At 36.6% G+C, this 23,023-nt stretch overlaps 1 protein-coding gene across 3 annotated transcripts in view; it reads left to right on the forward strand.

The window, feature by feature from the left end:
* The window catches only part of LOC138064344 (A disintegrin and metalloproteinase with thrombospondin motifs 6-like), a 164,204-nt gene that overhangs the window by 117,108 nt on the left and 24,073 nt on the right, over window positions 1–23,023 (forward strand). For all 3 annotated transcript variants that reach the window (XM_068926397.1, XM_068926396.1, XM_068926395.1), the window contains 7 exons: window positions 310–412; window positions 1,552–1,685; window positions 3,734–3,857; window positions 5,200–5,280; window positions 10,143–10,306; window positions 12,097–12,235; window positions 22,831–22,960. In XM_068926397.1, coding sequence (XP_068782498.1) covers window positions 310–412; window positions 1,552–1,685; window positions 3,734–3,857; window positions 5,200–5,280; window positions 10,143–10,306; window positions 12,097–12,235; window positions 22,831–22,960 — 875 coding nt within the window. The remainder of the gene's footprint in view (window positions 1–309; window positions 413–1,551; window positions 1,686–3,733; window positions 3,858–5,199; window positions 5,281–10,142; window positions 10,307–12,096; window positions 12,236–22,830; window positions 22,961–23,023) is intronic.

The raw sequence follows: 23,023 nt of genomic DNA on the forward strand, positions 1-23,023 counted from the left end.
GATATCTGATGGATTGATTATGAAGCGTAGTCTGACAGTATTTGGACTGTCGAGTTACATGGAAACTGTTGTAACACTTAACTTTGTTTAAATTACTTCAGTTATTTCATGCCTGCCTAAGATTACAAAATGGACACTTCAACCTGAACACCAGTTGAAAAGCAGTAAAGCAAGTGTCAGAATCAGAGCCACAAAAATAAAGCAAGGAACCACCATACTAGTCTCTTGCGCTGTTATGTTTGTAATATAAGCATTTCCTTTTATCTTGGTATTTACAATCAGTTAACCGTTTTATTGTTATGATTTTAGCCATGTCCTTCGGGGGCCCGTGATTTTCGAGAAAAACAATGTGCAGACTTTGATAACATGCCTTTCCGGGGAAAGTACTATAACTGGAAACCCTACACTGGAGGTAATGTGTAGCTTTGTAAAAATAGTAACATACTTGGTCTTTGAAGTCATGTAAATGTTGTCTAGAAAGTCACGTTTGTAAATATAATGTTTTAATCAATATATGATGAGCTAAGTTTGCTAACCTTGTACTTTTGTCAATAGTTGAAAATGTTACAGAAGAGCCATCTGTATTTTAGTAATGTTTTGTTTTACTATGAAAGGGAATGAGCATCATTCTAGGGACTCCACTTTAAAATATGGAGCCCTTTTCCACCTACAGTCACAATAGAGCTAGGGATTTCATGGGTGACCTGTAAGTGCCTGTGATGCTGCAGTGATGAGTTCAGTATAAAAATCTTGTTCAAGTTCTTACCGAGGGTGAGAGTGTGAGGAATAGGAGAAAGGAGAAATAGCACTTATCAAAGTCTCTGAAGATTACTTCAACTATTGAGTTATAAATAATTGCAATGTACAGAAGAAGGATATTTTAAGGCAAGGGAGACTATTGTAAATTTTCTTCTTCTTTGGGACACTTTAATCAAGTTTAATGGAATTTCTGTCATTGTTTGGAGTTTCAGAGGTTGCCCTTTGATTATTTTGTCTTTTTATGTTCTAAACTCTGCATGAATAAGTCCATGGCCTCCTTTGAGTTTTTATATTTAATTGAATTAAATGATTTTATTCTTAGTTTTTTAGATTATGAGCCCCAAAAGGACCATTGTGATCATCTGGCCTGACTTGTAGTATAATTCAAGTTATAGGACTAGATTTCTAACTGAAGGCTGATTGTGGTTTTTGAAATTTACACTGACATATTACTAGAACTACATTCTTTTGTTGTTCATGTTTTTCAAATGGTGAAGTGGTGTCTTTATTATTTTAAATTGTTCAATAATCATTAGGGTTGTATTAACATAATGGAATCGTTATGGAGCCAGCCAACCTTGCCATATCTTACTATGAGCTGAAATAATCTTTTTTGCAAGAAAGAAGAGTCAAGTAGAGAAATCAATAAGGGGAAGTAAAATAAAGTGTATACGTTATATATGTCAGGTATGAGATAAGATTATAAATTTCAGATCTGATTATGTATCTATTTTTTAATTATTAACTTTTCAAGAATTCCCTGTTATTTTTTTCTTTGTTTTCATTGTCTAGGTGGGGTTAAACCATGTGCATTAAACTGCTTGGCTGAAGGTTATAATTTTTACACTGAACGTGCTCCTGCAGTAATAGATGGGACTCAGTGCAATGCTGATTCACTGGATATCTGTATAAATGGAGAATGCAAGGTTACATATGTTTTATAAAATACTTATGGATTAGTTTGTTTGGTATTTGTTGTCATTCCTCCTATATTAGCGGTGGTACTCATTGTAACCTACGTGAAGCAAGCTTGTTTAGAACCCAACTTCTTAATGAAAGGGTAAGATTGAGACAAAAAGATAAGAAAGGTATTTGCACACATGAGACAAATCATTTGAATTTCTGTAGCTTTTCATAGATGTTAAAGCGGTTATATCTAGAAATTCTGCCTTTCATCTTCCTTGTTTTATGTTGCTTTCTGGTCTTTGTTGAAGAATCACTGGAAAAGGCAACAGGAGACAAACAGATTCCTTGCATGCTTCCAAAGCCTGTTCCATCATTTCAGTTAGAACTCCATTCTGGCTGAAAGACAGTATATGTGAAAATTTTACCTATTTCTAGCTAGTTCATCCTGTTGCAAATAGTTCTGCTGTTAGTGCAATCAAAACAGGAAGTTGTCACTATTACTCTGTAGTTCTATGGAAAAATTGCATAACCATGCAACTATTTTCTCTGTACTAAAGATCTCGTTATGTTGTAAGCTTCCGGTAGAACTGTATTACATGAACTTGAAGAGAATTGGAGGTCCATGCCATATTTTCGGTTATGTTCATCCTACTGCTGCTTCAGTTTAGCAGAGCATTTAATTATGTACTTAAGTCTAAACATCTGAGTAGTGCTATTGACTCTTAGCTAGTGGTTTCAGTAAAACCAAATAGTTTACCTGAAGCTGAACCCTATGCTTGAGTGCTTTGCTAAACTGAGGGTTGAAGATTATTGTTTAGAATAACATGTGATGAGATCAAAAGTGTTTGCCATGTATTAGCAAACTAACGACAAAAAGTGTAGGAAGTAAACTGTGGAATTCTGATGTACTTTATACATAAGAAGGCTTAGTACTTTTGAGAAATCTTTTAAAACTAATAATCATTTGCTGATATTATTGACAATTCCACAAAAATGGGTACAAAGATTATTTGAATCCAAAACAAATTTAAGAAAGATGAGAATTAGACTTTACGTATGATTGCAATAAAATACAGGTTTAAAACACAAGTTTCTATTTTCTTGTTATTAAAATATTGTTTATTAAATTGTTAGAAATTGGGATTTAATTTATCTCCAGCTGAGGAGAAAATATGTAATAAAATCAGGTCTCTGTCTTCTTCCTGAATCAGAAAGTTGACATGTACCAATGTCTTTTCTGTTTACAAGATGATAATTAGTATCGCTAGACAGTAAACCCAATTAAAACTAAGTTTATGTAGCTGCCTTAAGTCCCTCTAATAGAGATGAATCAGTAAGTTATAGGAAGTTAATCATTGCTCACTGCACATAGATTTCCCAAGGAGATAATCAGAAACATCCTGTTTATCATCAGTTATAGAGCTCTCTTGTCAGTTTTTTCCAAAGGCTCTCAAATCCTGTGTAAAATAGCATGTAATTCAGCCTTTCACTCAGGTTCACTCTGCATTCATTTTTGCAGTGAAGTCATTTACTGTTTAAATTCAGACTTGTTACTAAAATGATTACGATCTCATAGAGTAACTGCAAGCTTTGCCTGCAGGATGTGGAAGGATGGTCTATGAAGCTGTAAATTCCTTTGGAAACAAACATACCATTTATGTTGCATAAATGTTTAAAGAACGCACAGCAAATATTTCCTTTAGCAAAGCAATATAGATGGAACACAATTAACTCACGCAATATTAAATAAAAAAATGCACTAATTTATTAATGACCATAATAATTGCATTCTTTATGAAATGCAGTGAGTTTCTCTATTAAAAGCCACTGTAGAAAGATAAAGTATTTATTAATCAAGATTTAATTAATAAAACAAAATATGGATTGTTCCACTCCCTGATTTTCTTCCTCTGGTAAGTGAAAACCCACTTGATGGTAACAGCTATCCAAAACAGAGCAGATGAACAAAGAACTGAGTATCTCAGACTTGAGAGAAACACTTCAAGAAACTATGAAGATAATGATGTAAAGAAGCACCAGCCATAATATTTTTCTTACCTGTTCTCAGCATGTAGGTTGTGATAATATTTTGGGGTCTGACGCAAAGGAAGATAGATGTCGTGTTTGTGGAGGAGATGGGAGTACATGCGAAGCCATTGAAGGTTTCTTCAATGATTCATTGCCCAGAGGAGGTATGCATATGTACATCCATTCTTTTGTGCAATGTATTTGATGACTATTTTGCAAATACAGTGATTAGCTTATTTCCAGCATGGCATTGCTGCTGATCATTCATGCAGATGTCGTAACTGGAGCTATAGTTCATTAAGAAGCTTTGACTTCTTTTAGCATAGTTGGATTTTGGTTTTTTTTGGTGTTAGTTTGGATTTATGTCAAACACAACAATATATTTCATTACTCAATAGTTATTTGTCTTGGACTTTAATGCACTTAAAAAGTAGTATGCAATTTGTGTTTATTCATTAGTTATGGTGGTATGTTAAATGAAATTATGTGTACAATTTTAATGTGTATGATGGAATCTGATATTTAGTCATACATCAAATTTTCAGATAGAAAAAAGTCCAGAAGTATCTCTAAAGTTCATATTATTAAGATCTCAGGACATGTATATGAGCACTTAGTTGAAAACTTAGCTCAGAGAATGCAATATTAGTATTGCCATCTTCATATTATCAATAGTATTATTGCATCTACAGTATGGTGCCCACTTTTGGGCCTCCTGATAGAAGAAAGATATCAGTGGACTGGTCTGAGTTCAGAGGAGGCCACTGAGATTGTTGAGGGCTGGAGCACTCACTACCACTATGAGAAGAGTCTGAGGGAACTGGGTTTGTTTAGCCTGGAGAAAGGAAAGTTTGTGGGGACCTAGTAACAGCCTTCCAGGACCTACGAGGAGGTTATAGGGAAGACAGAGCCAGGCTGTTCACAGTAGCGGGTGCATGATGGGAGGATGAGAGACAGTGGTTGTAAGTTGAAACGAGATTCAGACTGCATATAAGAGAAAACTTTTTTCCCCATGTGAGCAGTCCAGCAGTGGGCCAGGTTACCCAGAGAGGTTGGGCAATCTCCATCTTTGGAGGCTTTCAAGAGCCAACTGGACAAGGCCCTGAATAACCTGGTAACCTGGTCTGATCTCTTAGCTGACCCTGCTTTTAGCAGGAAGCTGGACTAAATGACATTAGGTCATTTCCAGCTGAGGTCTCTTCCAACTGAATTATCTTATGACCCTAAGGTCAATTTGTACATTAATTACTTGTGATTCACTGTTGAAAAGATTTTATTAGTGTTAAAAAATTGAATCCCTGACTATAAGTTAAATTCTTGCTATCACTTTCACGTTTGTGTCTGAAATTTAAAAAATTTTCCTTTGTATCTCTTGAAAGAAAATGTTCAAGTACATTTGAATCTCATCTCTCTTATTAATTGCTAATAGTAAATAATGTATTGTTAATTTCCTGATTTAATATGATTTCTTGTTATTGTCTCAAACAATATATCTTTATCTTCCAGGTTATATGGAAGTGATTCAAATTCCAAGAGGTTCTGTGCACATTGAAATAAAAGAAGTGGCAACGTCAAAGAACTACATTGGTAAGAGGATGGTTTACATAGCAGTCTGTTACTAAGATAAACGTTAGGAAGTGATTTGAAGATATGGTTTTCTGATTTGGCCAAACGCAAAGTACTATGCATAGTAGAAGCAGTGAAGGGAACGGTAGCTTAGATGGCGATCAGACAGGTGCAAAAAGAGCAGCGATTGGTTAAGATGTATTCTCCTGAAGTAGAGCTAATGGAGTGTGGCATGTGAACCCTCCTTGTCCACGTCAGTGCGAAATCAGGTAAACTGCACTATTCACAGGGTCAGACTGAGCTGAAGTGGATGAGGAGCTCTTACATGATCTGCAGTCTCACTCTGTGAGAGTGTCTTCCAGCTGGGCAAGTCTCTATGGGGGGGGGAATTGTACTATTTGAAAACACCATGTTGTTCTTGGAACAGTCTTTCAACAGCAGCCATAGTTACTTAAATATTCTTTTAAACAATATGGCCTCTCTACTATAACATCGTTTAATGTATTAATTTCACAGTTTTTCTGTGTTATAGGGACGTAATGCCATTCCTATTTTATAGAAAAGGAAAATGAGACACAGAAAAACTCTGTGGCGTAACTGAGATCATTCAGAGAGCCTGTGGTAAAGCACAGAATTTAATTCAAATTCCCAGATTATCTTTCCTTTCTTTAAAGATTGTCTTAAATTTACCTTGCATTTTTATAATACTGATATGTACTAATCTGGCTTCACCAAACTCAAAATAAGCATTTCTGAAAGTTTTTGTACCCTGATACGCACAGCGTTCAGTTCACAGTAGTGCAGGAACACCCATTTTTCAGTCAAAAATGGCTCAGAGAGCTGATGAGTCATACAGCAAACTAACAGATTAACATTACCAAAGACTTACTTGTTTAGGCTGAACAGCAGTTGACTAGGCTACTTTGTGAATCTTAACTCCATAGGAACAAAAATATACATCTGTTATATGTGTAACAGTAACATGTTGGAAAGGACTACCACGCATGGAAGTCTGAGTTTGAAGGGCAATTACTCTCCTTAGGTACATTAATTTCTAAATCGATTGTATGAATCATGATAGTACCTACTACTTTTCAGTTGCCTACTTTTCTTTCTGCCTGCCCCCACTCTCCCATAGTTCAGCAAATTATCAGTCTCCCCCCGTTCTGCAGGAAGAAAAACATCCCCTACTCCAACAATAAAGAATGGTTATTGTTCTTTCAGCATCACGCTTCCCCCTGGCCCCTCCCCCTTGCCAAAATATACTGCTGGTAGGGTTGCTTGCGTATCCTATACTTGACATTTCAGTCAGAGGCGGTGGGAGGGGAGCGTGCAATGCGTCCTATCTTGGTCATTTTATGCTAAGAACCACCTTGTCAAAAGGGCATTATGTCACTTTGAAATCTACACCAGTATTAATGTTGTTATATTCAAAATAAGATACTTCTTTTTCTGATTCCGTGGGTAGCTGAAAGTCAGAATAAAGGAGATACTCTTAGCAACTACAGTTAAGTTTGTTATTCTCCTAGTTTATAAGCAAAGGAAAGTGATCTGGAAAAGAATTTAGGTTGGTAAAGCTATATAAAATAAAAGAAAAATGCCAAATTTTGTGCTTAAGTAAAAAATATAGGCAGCTTCTTTGGTATTTAATCTGGCCACAGATTTAAAAATGTGAAGTGCTATATAAATACTTCTTTTAATGTGCTTGCCACAATTTCAAGGGGGTTCCTGAGTTTCAGGCTCTCTCTACACTACCTTGCTTCATATCACAGAAGCCCTAGCTAGTATGAATGAGGGGTTCCTCTTCCTCACTGGTTCCTTGTGTTTCCGACTTCCAAATGAGCCTTACATCCTAATGAAAGATGATCTTACCGAGTCTGAGGCGCCGTTTCATTTTGTGCGCGATGCTTTGTATTGGGAGTGTAAACGAGTGTCGGATCACTAGTTCCTGGGGAGAGGAATGCTTATAGTTTGTCAGTTCCAGGAAGAGCACTATGCAAGCGTGATGGTAGTTAAAAATGTGTTTATTTTGTTAAAATAGATACCTCAAGGATATTGTTTTATAGGCATTTCTTTAGTGGCAGAGTCCGTTTCCCCACTCCTTCCCTATCTCTGTGGAGTTCTGTCTGTTGTTCCAGGCTGTTCCAGCTGTTTGTGTGGCCACACCATGAGCAAGATTAGGCAACTAATTCAGCTGAAAATCTGAAAATAGCCATTTAAACTTACTATTATATTTGGTTTTGTATGCAGTGCTGCCAAATACATGAACACAGTCTAAGAAATCAATTGTTCCCTTTAGAAATGCACAAAAATTAAGAACAGCCACCTTCTGTAGCTCTCTCTCTAGCTTCAAGGTTTCTGCTTTCTTCTTTTCAGTTAGCAGCCTCTCAGGCTAACTCATAACAACGTGCTCTCAGTTCCTAAGCTAAGATCCAGTTCTTTTGCAAGCCCTGGCCTCACCTGTAGGCTGCAGTTAGACCTTTGGCAACTTTATTAGCTCAGTCAGCACCTGTCTTCCCTCCCCCCATCTCTGCTCATTTCTGCACCAGTGTCACTCCTTGTGTTGTGCCAGCGTAGGAGCATGTTTCTGCAACTGCCTAATAAATCAGGTTTTAAACTGACCCATCCAAAAAATTACCCAGCAACAACAAAATTGCCTGTTTTCACTGCTGCTGAAAAAATGTAGAGCAATGCTGTTATCTTCCCTGAAATGGATTCATCTGGGTTGACATCCTCCCCCCCTTACATCCTCCTTAGGCAACAGTATGGAGTGCTAGATTCCCCTGGGCCTCCTGCCTTCTCAAGTTCTTATAAGTGATTTGATTAGGATATTAACTTGTTTCTTCTCTCTCATATGCTAATAGCATTATGTCACTGCCTCACCATTGTCGTGTAATTATATTAATGGAATGCTGCTCATAGCTGTGTGAACTTCACCTAAGCGTAACAACTGACATTGAGCAAATCCATTTACACAATGCGAATGCATTTTTCTTTGGCAGGTGGACAAGTAAAAATGAACTGCTTCACTTTATGCATTAGTTTGAGTATATATAGTATATAATTGATAGCATATAAGGTCAGAATGATGAATTATGTAAAAACATGTATGAGAACATTTGTTCTCCTGTGTTCATTTATATGTCTCATTTGTTCTTATTTATATATCTCAAATAATGTAATTTAAGAATTCATCTTGTTATTTGCTGTTAGTAGAGACTAGACATATTGAAAAGAAAACATTTGGGAATAATAGAGTGGTGGAATAAGAGACACTTGAATATGTCTTGCTGGCTTTGAGAGACCCTGTGGCAATTCTGTTAATTGAGCTAGATCTTCTGAAAGCAGTATGGATAGAAATTTTGGCTATGTGGCAATGTGACATCACTAATAAAACAGAATATTGATGTTCAGCTGTAATGTGGTTATTTCATCTACCTACTTAAAATAGATACATGGTGGGAGTTCTGTTCCTTTCTTTGAGTGGTACTGCCTACAATTTGTCTTGTTCTCTGATGCTCAGTTTTTTCACTACTTGCTTCTCTTGTACCTCAAAACCCATATAGACTATAAGGAATCTGAATTATTTCGAGAATCCCAGATAACTGAATGTGTCAGAGCTAGTTTTCTTCACCCAAAGCACGTGTGTAATTCCAGAGTAAATCCAGGGAACTCAGTGGAATTAGATTTATGCTTTGGAAAGACATTCCTTTTCAGACCTTACGGTACTGATGGAAATGGTTACTAGCCCTTGCTGAATACAGCTGTCACCAGCAGAACGTTAGTGCTTCTCCAACTATCTCCTCTCTATATAAATGCTCTCTAAACTCTTTTAGAAAACTTGAGCATCATTTGTAAAGACCTTTCTCCTAACTGTTTAAGCTAAACCTTCTGTCCACAAAGATGTAGTTGAGAGTAAAGCTTGATCTTAAGACGTCTTATTCCTTAAGATTGCAATGTAAATTCCCTATCCAGCAAAGTTGGCGAGCATTTTTTCTCAACAAAGACTGAATTTCAGTTTGATTACGTATTGTCAATCATCATTTTGCTTCTAAGAACACATTTTATTTAAATATGAATGCCAAATAATCTAGCAGTCTTCATGTTACCTTAAGTCAATAACTCAATATCTAATTAGCAGAATATTCATCTTAAGATACAAAGTCAGTTTCATATTTATCAATCAATCTGTTTGGTAAAATATCAAGTAAGTGTCCTTGAACAAAATCTGCTTGTCCAACCTAATTGGCCAGTTTACTAAGAAATTTATATTTTACCTGCAGTACTTTTGTGGTTTAGGGCTGTAAATCAGGAATGATAAGACATCTTTGGAGATGAAATAGTTAGTATTTGGTCTGACAGTACAAATACCTTGAATTTATGTTTTGGGAAGGAAAAAAAAACACAGGGCAAAGAAGCAGGAGCTGACTTGACTATGTTTCAGACTTGATCTTCCTTCTCTTATTTTTTTTTTTCTTCTCTGCTCATTATCTGAGATACCTGTGCTTACATTTCCCACACCACAAAGTACATAATCTAAAGATTAGACTGGTAACTGATTATAAATGTGAGACCTACATACATCTAAGTAGAACTGAACACATTGCAGGTGGGCTCAGCTTTAGGGTTGAATACATACTGCAAATTACATGTGGCATTTTTTATTTCTCATAGCACGTACATGTTAAAATCTGCCTGTCCTTTGAAGGTTATGATAAAGGCAGTATTGTGAAACTACATGAGGAATAGTTTGACCAGTGCTAAACAAAAAGGTTTCATATGTGAAGTTCGCATACATCTGACAGATTAGTAGTTTAATTGCAATGGTTTCTCTATTATAAATGCTGCTTCCAATTTTTAGGTGGCTTGTATTTTTTTTTAAGCTTTAAAATCTGAAGAGGATGACTACTATATTAATGGTGCCTGGACTATTGACTGGCCAAGAAAGTTTGATGTTGCTGGAACAGCTTTCCATTACAAGAGACCAACAGATGAACCTGAGTCTCTGGAAGCCCTAGGCCCTACATCAGAAAATCTCATAGTCATGGTAAAGTTATAACTGATATATTTCTGAATTTTTGATTATGTACTTGTATTCTGAGGAGAGATGAGGCCACGAGTGGAATCAAAATAGGTAGTTTTTACAAAGAGTATACAGTTTACCAAGTTCTATGACGTTGCATTAATGTTTTAATTCAACTTTCTTATCTTTCAAAACTGACAGGCAGACATTGTGATGAAAAAGGGGGATAAAGTCAGGAAAGCTCCAGGAAATCTCACTGAAAATACCCCTGATGACATTCCCATCTGTGTTAAATGTGCTCCAGAATAATGGTAGCCTAAATTGTAAATGGGATGCGTATTGTATCCCTGCATAGTTCTGATTCATGAAAGTGTGGAGAGACAGCATATAGCAACTGCATCAGGCTGTGATTGTGATGTGTAATACCTACAGAGTACATTTTGGTTTCTGAACAGATCTGTAGGTACCTGGTTTTAAACATGGCCTGAGGGTGAAGCGTACCATATTTCTTACCGTGCTTCTTACAGTATCAAGAGTGTCATGATTTGACATATGTTCAAGTGTGTTGCTGTGACAAATGTTGCTCCTGATGGATCGTACAGAACACAAGAACGTAACAGAAGATGGGACCAAGGTCCTTGTACCCAGTCTGTGACAACAGGCAATAGTGAGCTTCCTATTGTGTTGAGGAAGAGTATAATAACAGGGTGATACTTCTCCAATATATTCTGTCAGCCTCCAGATTTGCAGCTCAGGGTTTGCTTGAGCGAGACGTGGCGCTTCTGTGTATAGAATGATTGCTCCCTGGGTATTTACATCTTAGGCAATATTTTCAAACACCTGAACCCATCTTTTTTCTGCTGCAGGTGTGGATAAGCTAGAGAGGCCGTGTAAAATGAGTTACGCAATGATATAGTGCCTTTTCTCATTCAGTCAGTGCCACTGACTTTCTTACTAGAAGTTTTCTGCTCTTTTGTCCAATAAAGATAGGTAGATGCCTCTGCAAAATATAACAAGGTAGAAGGGGATAAGAAGTAGGTCTGAGATGTATCAAATTGCTGCTTCTTAACATACTAGCAACAAAAATGTTTGATAGAGGATCAATGATGAGACTGTTATTAAGAGAGCAGAGTCTTGGACAGCTGATAAGTGGAAGGGCGACTCAACAGTGAGGAGAACTAAAAGCTCATGGTCACTGTTGCGCTTCCGCCTAGTGGTGCTAAAGCTGCAGTGGGAGTTAATGATATTCATTAAAAGCTAATTCTGTTTTTCACCAAGCTAATTCTGTTGGCTAATGCAATAGGGGAAAATGACCTCTGTTGTTTTTACTACTGTAGTCACGAGAAGTACAAGCGAGGTTGGAATATTGGATTCACAATTACTGTGTGGGTGGTTCCTCACAAGATTTCAGTGGGGTCTTAAAATCGTGTTGCATTTTTCCACAGTAATGTCCTTAACCAGCTTTGACCTCAAAAAATTATTCAGCTACCAAATTATTTTCTGTTAAGACATTAATGTCATGAAAACTCGCTTTCTAAAATTATTATTTCAGCAATAAAGAATTCCCAGGAGTTACGAATTTGTGGTAGTAAAGGGGGGAAAAAGAAAGCTCACCTTAATACAAAGGAAAAGTATTATTGTGTATGTTTTAAAAGTTAGTCCAGATTCTTTTGGAAATACCTGAAAGAACTATTACGACTTGCTTTATTACCTTTTCCCTTCCACAAGGCATAACACATACCTAGATTAAATGTCACTGTAGTTGCCCTCTGCTTGCCTGTTTTAATGGTATAACCAGTTGTTTTCAACTACAGATTCTGCTACAGGAACAAAATTTGGGTATAAGGTATAAATTCAATGTTCCCATCTCTCGCACTGGCAGTGGAGACAATGAAGTTGGCTTTGCATGGAATCATCTGCCTTGGTCAGAATGTTCTGCCACTTGTGCTGGAGGTAAGACACATACCAGGCAGTCAAGCTAAAGGGTGAACAGAATTGCAGGATACACATTGCTACATAATTATGTGGGTAACTAATTGAAAATATTTCTTTCAGATATGCTTCAAAACTTAATTTAGTGAAAGAACATTTATCACCTTGGATTTATTTTGTTTTCAACTACATTTAATATGTACAGATTTTTGTGTTAAATGCAGTATATCTTGGCACAGTGTGTCTCTGTCTGCTAATGCTTCTCCTGAGATTGTCTTGAAGCTGGGATGTTTGTTTTTCACAGGAGCTTTCTTGATAAAGGACGTCTGAAGTTTTAAGTAAGGAGATAGAAGCCGGAAGGCAACTATAAATAAGGGATGTGTGTCTGCGTGTATGTATATATGTATACTTCACATGATCCTAGTCAGCCCTCCTATCCTCCAGCCACTGAAGTTCAGGATGCATACTGGCAGCTCTTCTGTAGGAGATGATAACAACTGAATTATACCTCCCAGCCCATAGCAGTATCTGAGAATTGTTGCCTATTGGCAGTGGTGGGGGATTTGTAGGTTGTCCCATGTGATTTCATCATGGGTGCCTTTTGCCCACAATTTACTGTATTCCTAATCCTCCTCCCTCTAGTGGCCACCAATGCAATTCTTTACCTCTGGCTGGGAGAGCAGGACAGTTGGCTTCCTTCAAAGCCAACACCATTGCTGCTGCATGGACTGGTGAGTAGAAGTGCTGTGTGAACGGCATCTTTCTTCTCTCTGGAGACTGAATGCATCATCTCCCTGACATGCCTGAATTTCAGAAGATCAGGGAGAGAGCTTTAAATCCACCTCAGAATTTCAGCTTTCTACTGTGCAGCACACTGTCAGTAGCAAGAGGAAAGAACTGTTTTTATTTAAAGAACCTTCAGACCAAATATTTGTCCTTTTCCTTTATTTATTTATTCAATTTTTTTTTCCGCTACTGGAGGTGTTTATGTTTAGAGGCATTTTGACTCATCTTTCTGCTGGATCCTGCTGTGGCTGTTATGAGTTGTTTGCTGTTTAAGTACTGGCAGTTTGCTTAGCTGTGTGTAACGCGAAGAGCAACACAGTTTCTCTTCTCTGCAGCTAAATAGAGAAAGTATTGAAACAAATAGAGGCAAGTGTCAAATTTCTTTAAGATTTTTATTGTGCATTTGTTGGATTCTTGTAACCACATGTGTGACAAACTGCTTTTTTCACTAATATTTTAACATTGGTGAGTCTGGTAGAAAAAATAAAGTTTGAAAGAAATAGAAGCCTAGAGGGGAAGTGCCTATCTCATAGCAAAAGACAGTTCTAAGTTTCAGAATCTTGCACATGCTACCAAATCCTATTTTTATGACAGCAGTGAGTTAATGATCCTTCTGAAGTCAATGGGAAAATTCCCACTGATTTAGGTAGAGACAAGATTTTGCCATGAATCTTTTGTCATGCAAAGCATCATCATGTCGCAGATCCAGAGCTATATAAAGAAAATATTTGGATCTGAAGGAGTAGGCCTTTGCCTACATTTCGACATAATGAATTATGACATAATTAATTATGTCATGAATTTAGACATAATTAATTAACTTTTAAAGAAAGATATATGAGTCACTGACATTCACTGTCTGTATACAATTATTACTCATTTGTTTTTTTTTTCCCTACAGAAAGATTTTCCTAAGTAGCCTATGGTGGCTAAACCAGGCACTTTTCTCTCCTTTCGTTCAGCTTAATGTGAGGATATACTATGTTAACTTATTTTCATTAAGATCTGTGCTCAGGGAATAAATTTTTCATTGTAGCTATAATTCATGTAAAAACTGTATCTGTTTTCTCCATATGAATACCTTTCTCCATGTGAATACCTTCTATTCCCCCCGTTTATGAAACACCTTTTACCATATGCCAAAAGAAGACACAATTCTAAAAAGGAGCTGAGTCAAGGAAAAAGAAAAGGGAGACAGAGATTGTAGAGGCAGGCACTGTAACTGGAAAAGCTAGCTAATATAAATATGAAGTGTGAGAAATCTTAGAAATGAAGCCACTGCATAGCTTTGTTTATTTCTGTAGGATTCATTATGAAGTACAGTACTGAAATTCTATGTATTTGAACTCTGTCTTTAGAAGAGAAACTGTGCTCGACATCAAAGGATGAAAGTTCAAATATTAAAGAATTGCCCACTAAAAGATTTTTTTTTTTTTTTAAAGTAATGAACATGTGTGAGAAATACCAGTGAGGAAGTTGGTTTTTAATTATGGTTTGGGTACGGATTGTAACCAATAGATGAAAGGCATCAACATTTCCCTGCCTCTTACTGTACTTTGTACAGCTGACCTCTAGTGCAGAGACATTAAAAGGTGAAAAAGATTTGAGGATATGATATTCCATCTTCATCTAAGAAAGCTGTAGCTGAAGTCTAGCCAGGTATACTTTTATATTATGTTACAGCATGGCGTAGCTGTAGGCAAATCTAAATTCTCATATACACATTTAACTTGTGCCTCTCCGAACACGTCTGTGTTCTAATGTTACGTCTTTTTGTCTAGGTGTATGTTACATGTAAAAAGCTGTCTTAAAAGAACATGCTGATTTGCAAGTATTTAGAAGCCAGGACATGACAGATTTAAGGGTGACTGAAATCTTACGTTTGCTGTGGCTGTGGCTGTTCTGTGAAAGAGGGACCAATTGGCCAGGGAGAGCCTCTCATCCTGAGGCTGCGTTACATGTCCAAATCCACGCTGCTTAGGCCTAGCACTCTCTGAATCAGACTGACTATATTGCGTCACATAGCACTTGGCCAAGTCTCTGACTCTTAAGGCATACTTATTGTTTGTTGTATGCTTTTTGATTCAAAGCAGTTAAAATGTGAGGGTGGTTGTTACAGCCCACCAGAGTGATGTTTCTGTGGTGTGAACTTGAGGATGTGTGTTGAAGCGGAGCACAAAGGCCAGATGCTGAGCACTCACAGTGAAGTCCTGGGAACTGTGTGAAGTTCATCATCCCATAGTGTGTGTATAATGCTAAGTGTTCTGAAAACTCAGTTGGGCACCCAAAATTAATGGATTCTTTTCAAAGTAGACATTATACCTCCTCTCCCTCTGTATTCTTCCTAGAGGAGTCTAGGAGATAAATTAAAGTTTGTGAGACAGACAATGGCATATTTGGATTGCATCTGAAAGACCAGGAAGAAGTTAGACTTTTTGTAATAACAAAGCGTAAAGAGTGTGTATTTAGTAGTGTCATGCATATTAAAGAAGAAAAGAACAAAATATTCCATAGTTGCTCTGCAAGCGAACATCATTTTCTGTGCAGTAAACTAAACAGAAACGTGAGACAGGGAGAGGAATAGTTTATGCACATTCAATCCTGAACTGTATTGTAATTAATACAGAGTTTCACAGTAAGCCTCTTTTCTAGCTTTTCCTTATTTTTCACTGCTGTGTGGCATTAAATTGGATCCAAAATCTGAGTTTTGTTTTGGTATTTTCTTGAGTTTTACCAAAAATAGATTCTTCTGATTTACCAGCTACTTAAAAAGTATACGTGGTAACAAGCAATTCTTTTCCTTTCCTGGATTCATGCACTTCTGTGTAGGTTGAGAATATAATTTCATTCATTTTTAATATCTCACTGGACCTGTCTGTCTCTTAGTGTGTGCTTTTAGGCTTGCAAATGCAGAATTGTAACTTGTCTTTTTGTACACTAGAACAAGCATTTTCTATGTGGAAAAACTTCCCTTTAAAGTACAAATTCATTCTACCTGACCTAGCTCTTCCTCTTTGGGAACTTTATGTAGAACTGAACTACATACATTCTCCAAAATAACTTTGTTTTTTTCCCTTAAATTTCACTGATAACTGTTCTACTCAGAGTAAAGAGTTTTAGAAAGGAAAGTTTGTTACCATCTTGTTCAAGTATTTCCATAACTGATACAAGTTAAATCTTGCCCTCAAGCTTTACCCTAGATTCATAATCCAGTAAAGGAAAAATACATTATTTTGTATATAATACTATGTAGTGATATTTGAAGGGAAAACTTTGGTAAAAATGCATGCCTGCTCAGATCTGTGCAACAGATATGCGGAATTAGAGAACAAGCGTTTCAGGCCCCAGTGCTACTCAAAGCATCTGTTAGGCTTGCTTGCAAATTTTTGTGTTTTGGCTATGTATTTATTATACTGCAGGGCTCTGTAAAATGGTGGCAGATTTAAACAAGGCTACAGGAAAACAATACCAGAGGGTAGCACAATATGCATAAAGGGAAGGAAGCGAGGGGAGGTTTCTCCTTTCCTAAGGAGAAACTTGAATACCAAGAAACAGGAAATAAAGCTTAATAAAATGAGGGTTGGAAGGAGAGGAGGAAAGTACTGAAATAGAAATGAGCACTATATTTCACTTACAGATCACTGAATTACAGTTTTACTCTCATGCCTGTCTTTCCTTATATGATATTGTGTAGCTTTCCAAGGGTAAGCGTCTGACTTTGTTCAGAGCCATGAGTATTCTTAATAAGGAAGTGAGCTGCTAGTGGTATTGTTTAAAAAAATCCAACAACCAAAGGAAAAAAAATCCATCTATATAGTTTTACTTTTGTAGACATTAAAAATAAACTACAGTAAGTGCATGCCCATTATGTTTCTTTTGTATCCGATTCTTAATAAAAGTCTAAGATGAAAGCCTTTATTATCTGGAATTTACCAGGTATCCTAAGCGTTGGTCTAGATAATATTTCGTTCTATTAGAATTCATCTCCAGATGAGTTAAATATCTTACATATTTGTGTGGGGTTTTTTGAAATGTTCAATCAATATTTTATTAAAAGTAATTTGATTCCTGTTCACTTTCCTTTGCTGATCGCTATTGCACCAATGGTGTCTAGTGTGTTTTTCTTTCATGCCATCAGGTGAATTATAAAACTGTCTTTGAACAAATAAAACATACTTGTCCTCATCAAGGAAAATGTACGTTTGGCTCTGTGATGAATATCTTGTGACCTGATGAGTGAGCTCAGAAAGTATGTCTGGGTTAACCAGCATGCACTAGTTCTAGTGATGCAAGACTCACTGTGTATTGGTACTGGCATCTTTATAATTAAACTGTTGTAATTGCAAACCACAGTTTTGGGGGGTTGCTTTTAAAAATAGATACAGCATTTACATGATTGCAATTTTAATGTAGGAAGAAAATGTGCTGCATGTAATTTTAAATTTGGCTGTTGAATGTCATGCAGACTATTTATGAATTGAAATCTGCAAAACATTTCAGATCTCTAGGGAATATGGTCACTAAACCACTGGAGTTTTGTTTCCTATTAGAATTGCATTGACCAGCCATAAGGACATTTTATGTCTTTTATAATAAACTATAAATCTCTAGATTTGAAAACAGAGTGTTTCTGTCTAACTGCTTGTAATTATTCCCTCAGGAGCTTAAATGAACTTGTTTAGCTGTGCTTTTTAGATTATTTTCAGAGATCATATATACTCAGAAGAGCTGATAATTTAAAAAGATTTTTTCAAGGCCCACAGGGCTTAACTAAGTTGTAGCTGTTGTCTGGGTAAAAACAGTGTTGCTAGTTTTTCTCCATTTGTTTTTTGTGTTTTGAAGTTAGAATCTGAATTTTGTTTATGTGGTATTATTTCAAGTAACACTGTAATTAGCAATAATTTGAAGTTTACTTAATCCATACTTAACGTTTCTTACATCACAAAGCGCATTCTGTAGGGCAGAGTGCTGCAGAACATCTTACGGCTAGACCAGCATGTCCAACTGGCATGTATTAAGGAATGTTCATGTTGTGAGTGAACAGCGGTGAATGCTGTCTTATGGGTGATATGCTACCTGACCTGCGTTCAATAAATATCATGGCTGGTATAAATTTTTTTGAAAACTGAGCACAATAATACTTTGTGTGCTTAGTACTTCAGAGTATTTTCTTATTGCATAGCTCTTCAGAAATGAATTTCCTGAGGCTGCCGGTTTTTAGCCAAAGCCTAGAAGGAACTGTGTATAATGCCAGTAGGAATTGTAATGAAAACATAATATTAATATCTGAAATATCCCATAAATTAGTTGATAGAAAGGCATGTATTATTGAAGTGTGTAGTTCTAAAGTATGCATAAATTATTTTTAAGCAATTACATTTGTAGGAAACTTCGTCATGAGAGCAACATATTATTATATCAGTAACCAAGAGAATTAAGACAGCTTGTGATGGAAAGGATAAATGATTATTCTTCAGTCAGAACTGAACATAAATTCTCTGTCTGCTAGCAGCACCATGTTACTGGCATCAGTGTTTGGCTGGCTTCTTTTTAAATACTATTTTTTGTCATGGTGAAGTGTGAGTAGAAAAATGCAAAAAAATAAGAAAAAAAACACCCTCCTACTCAGGTGGCAGACTTGTCATATCTGATTTTAATTATATTTTAGTTATCGCATCTGTTGCCTGTGTCTTAAAACTATAATGTTTACATAAGTAATAGAATTTCAAGGGAACCATATTGTCACAGCTTCTGAGGCATTTAGATCTCCTATTTATTTCTCAGGAATCAAAGGAAAAGATTGAAGAGGAGAGCCTGAGCTAGTAAACATTCGTCTGCCTCCTTCTTAGTGATTTATATGTGTTTCTCTACTAAAGTAGTAGTAAAGAAACAGAATAAAGAATTTAAGAAAATTGTGTCTCACTGTGTATATGTACATACATGTCAAAAGAATAGTAAAATAACCACATTGCAGTGCTAACTGATTTGAAATTTTGCTGAAAAGTGTAGCTGAAGATCTATTAAAATTTAATAGAAAATTAGAAATTAAATTAGAAATTAATGCCAATTAATGCTAGCTCATGTGTGACTAGCCAGGTATCCCTTTTTATTATAGAACTCATTTTCTAGACCAAGGAAATATGATAGATTCATTCAGTTAGACTTCAGTAAAGTATTTGTTATCACCTACACCTAATAAAGAGTTAGAAAAAATTGATAGACTAGAGGTGCTTTTAAGATGTATGTTACTGGGCCAAAGGCAGTGCAAGGGAGCCCCTTATAGATCTGTCATGTGACTCATCAGACTTCCGGCTTTTTTGTTCTGACCGTAGCAAAAAAAAGTAGAAAGCTGCAATGAAATTTGTTGATAATGCAATGCTAGGAGACATATAGGGAAGGAATGGCATATTATTCTGTAGTCATGATAAAGGTGAATATGATCTTAGGATGTATTTCTTTGAAAGTTTTAATAGCACTGGGTCATTAAAAGCACTAGTAAAATCTCTCTGCAGTACTGGGCACAGGTTGCAGTGTGGCTGTAATAAACTCAGGCGTGAACAGGTGCACAGAAGTGTTGTGAGGATGGTGAAGGGAACTGGCATATCCAACTTCCATGCAGAAACTGCAAGAGTTGGCTTGAGTAGCAAAGCAAAGTTATGTAAACTGAAAGAATGTAGTGACTTAAGAAAATAGTATAAATTGTACATTAATATATCTAGAATGGAAGTTAGAATGCTTCTAGTAGTCAAAGTTGTGATGTTCAGAGATGAAAAATGCACGTGGGTTTAAGATGGAGCTTGATCAGTTTGTGAAGGGAGTTATGTAGAGTAGTTCCCAGTAGTAGAAGGATGTTGTTGCTAGTTGCATTTTCTTATGTTCCAAGTTTATTTAACTGCCAATATAGTATAAGATCTCACTGATTTTAAGCTTTATATTCATTTTCTGTAATGAAATATTAGCTGCTGGCAATGCTGTGAGTGGAATACCTCTGTGTGAGACTGTGATGTCCTTTATACCTAATGGATAAATATCTGAAAGAGAATATATCTATGTGTTAACAGAGCAGCTGCGAGGGGCTTGTCCTCCTGGCCCTTAAGGGGCTCCCATACTAATGCTCTGAGTTGTGTCTCAATTCCAGCTGGACTAACTACTACCAAAATAAAATTTTTTCGACATATAAAGAAGATAAATTTAAAATTTGCAAGAAGTGGAGGTTGAATATTGTTCAGAAATGCTGTTTTCTTTTTAGTTTATGTATATTTGTATATGTAAGATTCAATCAGAAAACCATCTGGCAGGCTTGCGCACCGTGTAGTGCATCCAGGTATGCGTGTAAAGATATAGCAAATGGAAGATACTCACTGGTCTACCTGGCTTATCTGTAGATAGGCTTATCTTCATGTTAATCAATATATTTTTCATAAATAAAGCTTACTTCAAAATGTTCATGGTATGTATGGATAACCTGAGATGTCAGACGTTTGTGAAATGATTTACAACCTGTTCTAAAGCACCTGCTTTGGGAAAATTGTGTGTTGCTGTAATCAAAAAAAAGGAGATCTCTCTACCCAGTAGCAAAGCTGGGACTCTGAATTTAGGTGCTTCGGAGGAGTCAGGACTCCAGCATTAGGAACCTTTGGTCTCAATATGATTGATGGAGGACACATGATTTTGAGGGTTGACACAATGTCCTCACATGCTAAACAGGGATCTGCCTATAGGCAGCCCATAACAAATGGTATATTGAGTCATCTCCTCTCCTGTCAGGAACATACCATACACCTTTGACATGAGGCCACACGTGAAGCATTTTTATGTTCTTAGGATCCGGACTGTTGAGTTTTCCTGAGAGCAAGTGTTTAAATGAACATGGCTTACTCTGTTTTTAAGTAGGAGGTGATACTCATATTTTGCAGGATGCTGTGGTGATTATAACATACTTGTCAATAGCAGTTCCCTATTTCGGTTTGAAGAGATTTAAACTGGAAGTGCATCTCGAGAAGAACACTCTGTGTGCTGTAGAATAGTTGACAAAACTAAGAGGGTAGGGAAGGTGAAGATTTTCTAACAGCCGTTCTGGGCCACAGTGCAGCCAGGGATGCAAGATTCATGGAGCCAGGGGAAGGACAACAAAAAAGGGACTTAGTCTGTAATCAATGAAAAAGGCATTCATCCAGCACAGGCAGTGAGAGATTTTGGTCCTTGCTCTCAAGGTGGTTTGTACATTATACATTAGACTGTAATTGCATAAAAACCCAAAATAATCTACAGACTAACAACAACAGTCTTGCCATTTCAGCTGACTGAATTAATCACTGGGTTAGTCACAGCAGTTACTGTATTCTCAGGAGAGGGAGGAATCCATCAGACTGAGAAGGGATAAAACCTACTACTCATATATCTGCAGCCTCATAGAGGGTTCTTCAAGGCTGTCATGAAGGGAGGAGGTTACCATTTCCCTTTGCCCTGAACACCATTGTGATATTTTACTTGACTCACTGTTGGAGTGAGTCAAGTAAAATTCCATGTAGGTCTCATTTTAGGAACCGTAGTAGGAGATTTGAGTCTTGTCATTAATGAATAGCAATGGAAACAATTAATAGGTAAGTTGCCTAGCTAGTTTAAAAAGAGCAAAACGACTGAAAATGTTTCGTGAAAGAACATCCCCTGTTTTTAGTGGGTTGTTTAGTGTAGGAAAACATATTCATATAATCAATTTTTTTACTGCAAATGTATATATCCTATAAAAATCTTGTCTTAAAATGAAGAGGGAGCACTGTAAAATGAAGTTGGCTGATGGTTTAAGCCGGGATGTTTTAATTTCTACATGTTTGTATGCATTTCACAACTTGGAAAAAATTAAGTAAGTGCTTCTGTTTTTAAGAAGGGTTGAGGACTTTGTGCAAACTTTATGATACAAATAATCCCATTATTTCAATTTCAATTATTTCAATTATGACTACTCGTATTCAATAAGAATTGTGTGTGAATTGCAGATCCACAGTCTGTATATCCCAGCAAACATCACACAGCTTGTTCTAAAAATGGAGAAGGAGGCAATGTGTGCCATGTACAGCAATACTCTGAGCTGCTGTTTTCATATATCAGTGATTCTGTAACACCTTTCTTTACATCCTGTTTTTTATGTTGGAAAATCTGCTTAAAGTGTTACCTTAAAATGTTACCCTGGCGGCGATTTTTCACTGTGTTTTGGGAATGATAATCAATTCTGAACTGCCTGTTGATGGTTAAATAACGAAAGGGGAGCTGGGAGTGCTAGACGTAGTGAGCTTCCACAGAGAAAAGCTGCATCTTTCGGAATGAATAATACTTCTGTTATTTTACTGAATAAAATGTTTATAGGATGACAAGTATAAGAATGCAGCACTGAATGCTGGTGCTGCAGTTTTATTTTAAACCAGAGCACATAAATAATAATTCTACACTGAAGTGTGACCACATTCTATTTAGTGATATTTTCTTTGGAAAGTGGAGTGTCTTTTACCAGGAGAGAAGAGTAGATGGAAAATGGATTTTGTGCAATATGCAAATAAAAGCAATCTGTTAGTAATATCTATAAATACATTCTCTTTGTTTTAGAAAACAACAGCAATTTAAAATCCTCTTTCAGTGGGGTGGCCTAAAATTGAAGGAAAATGAAAAATTTTGTGTGGTCAGGGGGCATTCAGTCAATAGGAATTCAGATCCCAGGAGCATTCAGCCAGTTAAAGTTGGATAGTAGGATTAATAATCAATTGGCGAAATATACTTTTAGTCAACAAGTAGAGGAGTAAGAATTATTAATTAATGGTGTTTAATTTTATCCCAAGGTGTGCAGAAACAAGAGGTAGTGTGTAAAAGGCTGGACGACAACTCCATTGTGCAGAACAATTACTGTGATCCTGACAGTAAGCCTCCAGAAAATCAAAGAGCCTGCAACACTGAGCCTTGCCCACCTGAGTAAGTTATTAATTACTAAAATAGACATCTATTTCGCATGGATAGAAAAGTCTCTGTAATATG

Source organism: Struthio camelus, chromosome W, assembly GCF_040807025.1.
Source record: "Struthio camelus isolate bStrCam1 chromosome W, bStrCam1.hap1, whole genome shotgun sequence".
NCBI lineage: Eukaryota > Metazoa > Chordata > Aves > Struthioniformes > Struthionidae > Struthio > Struthio camelus.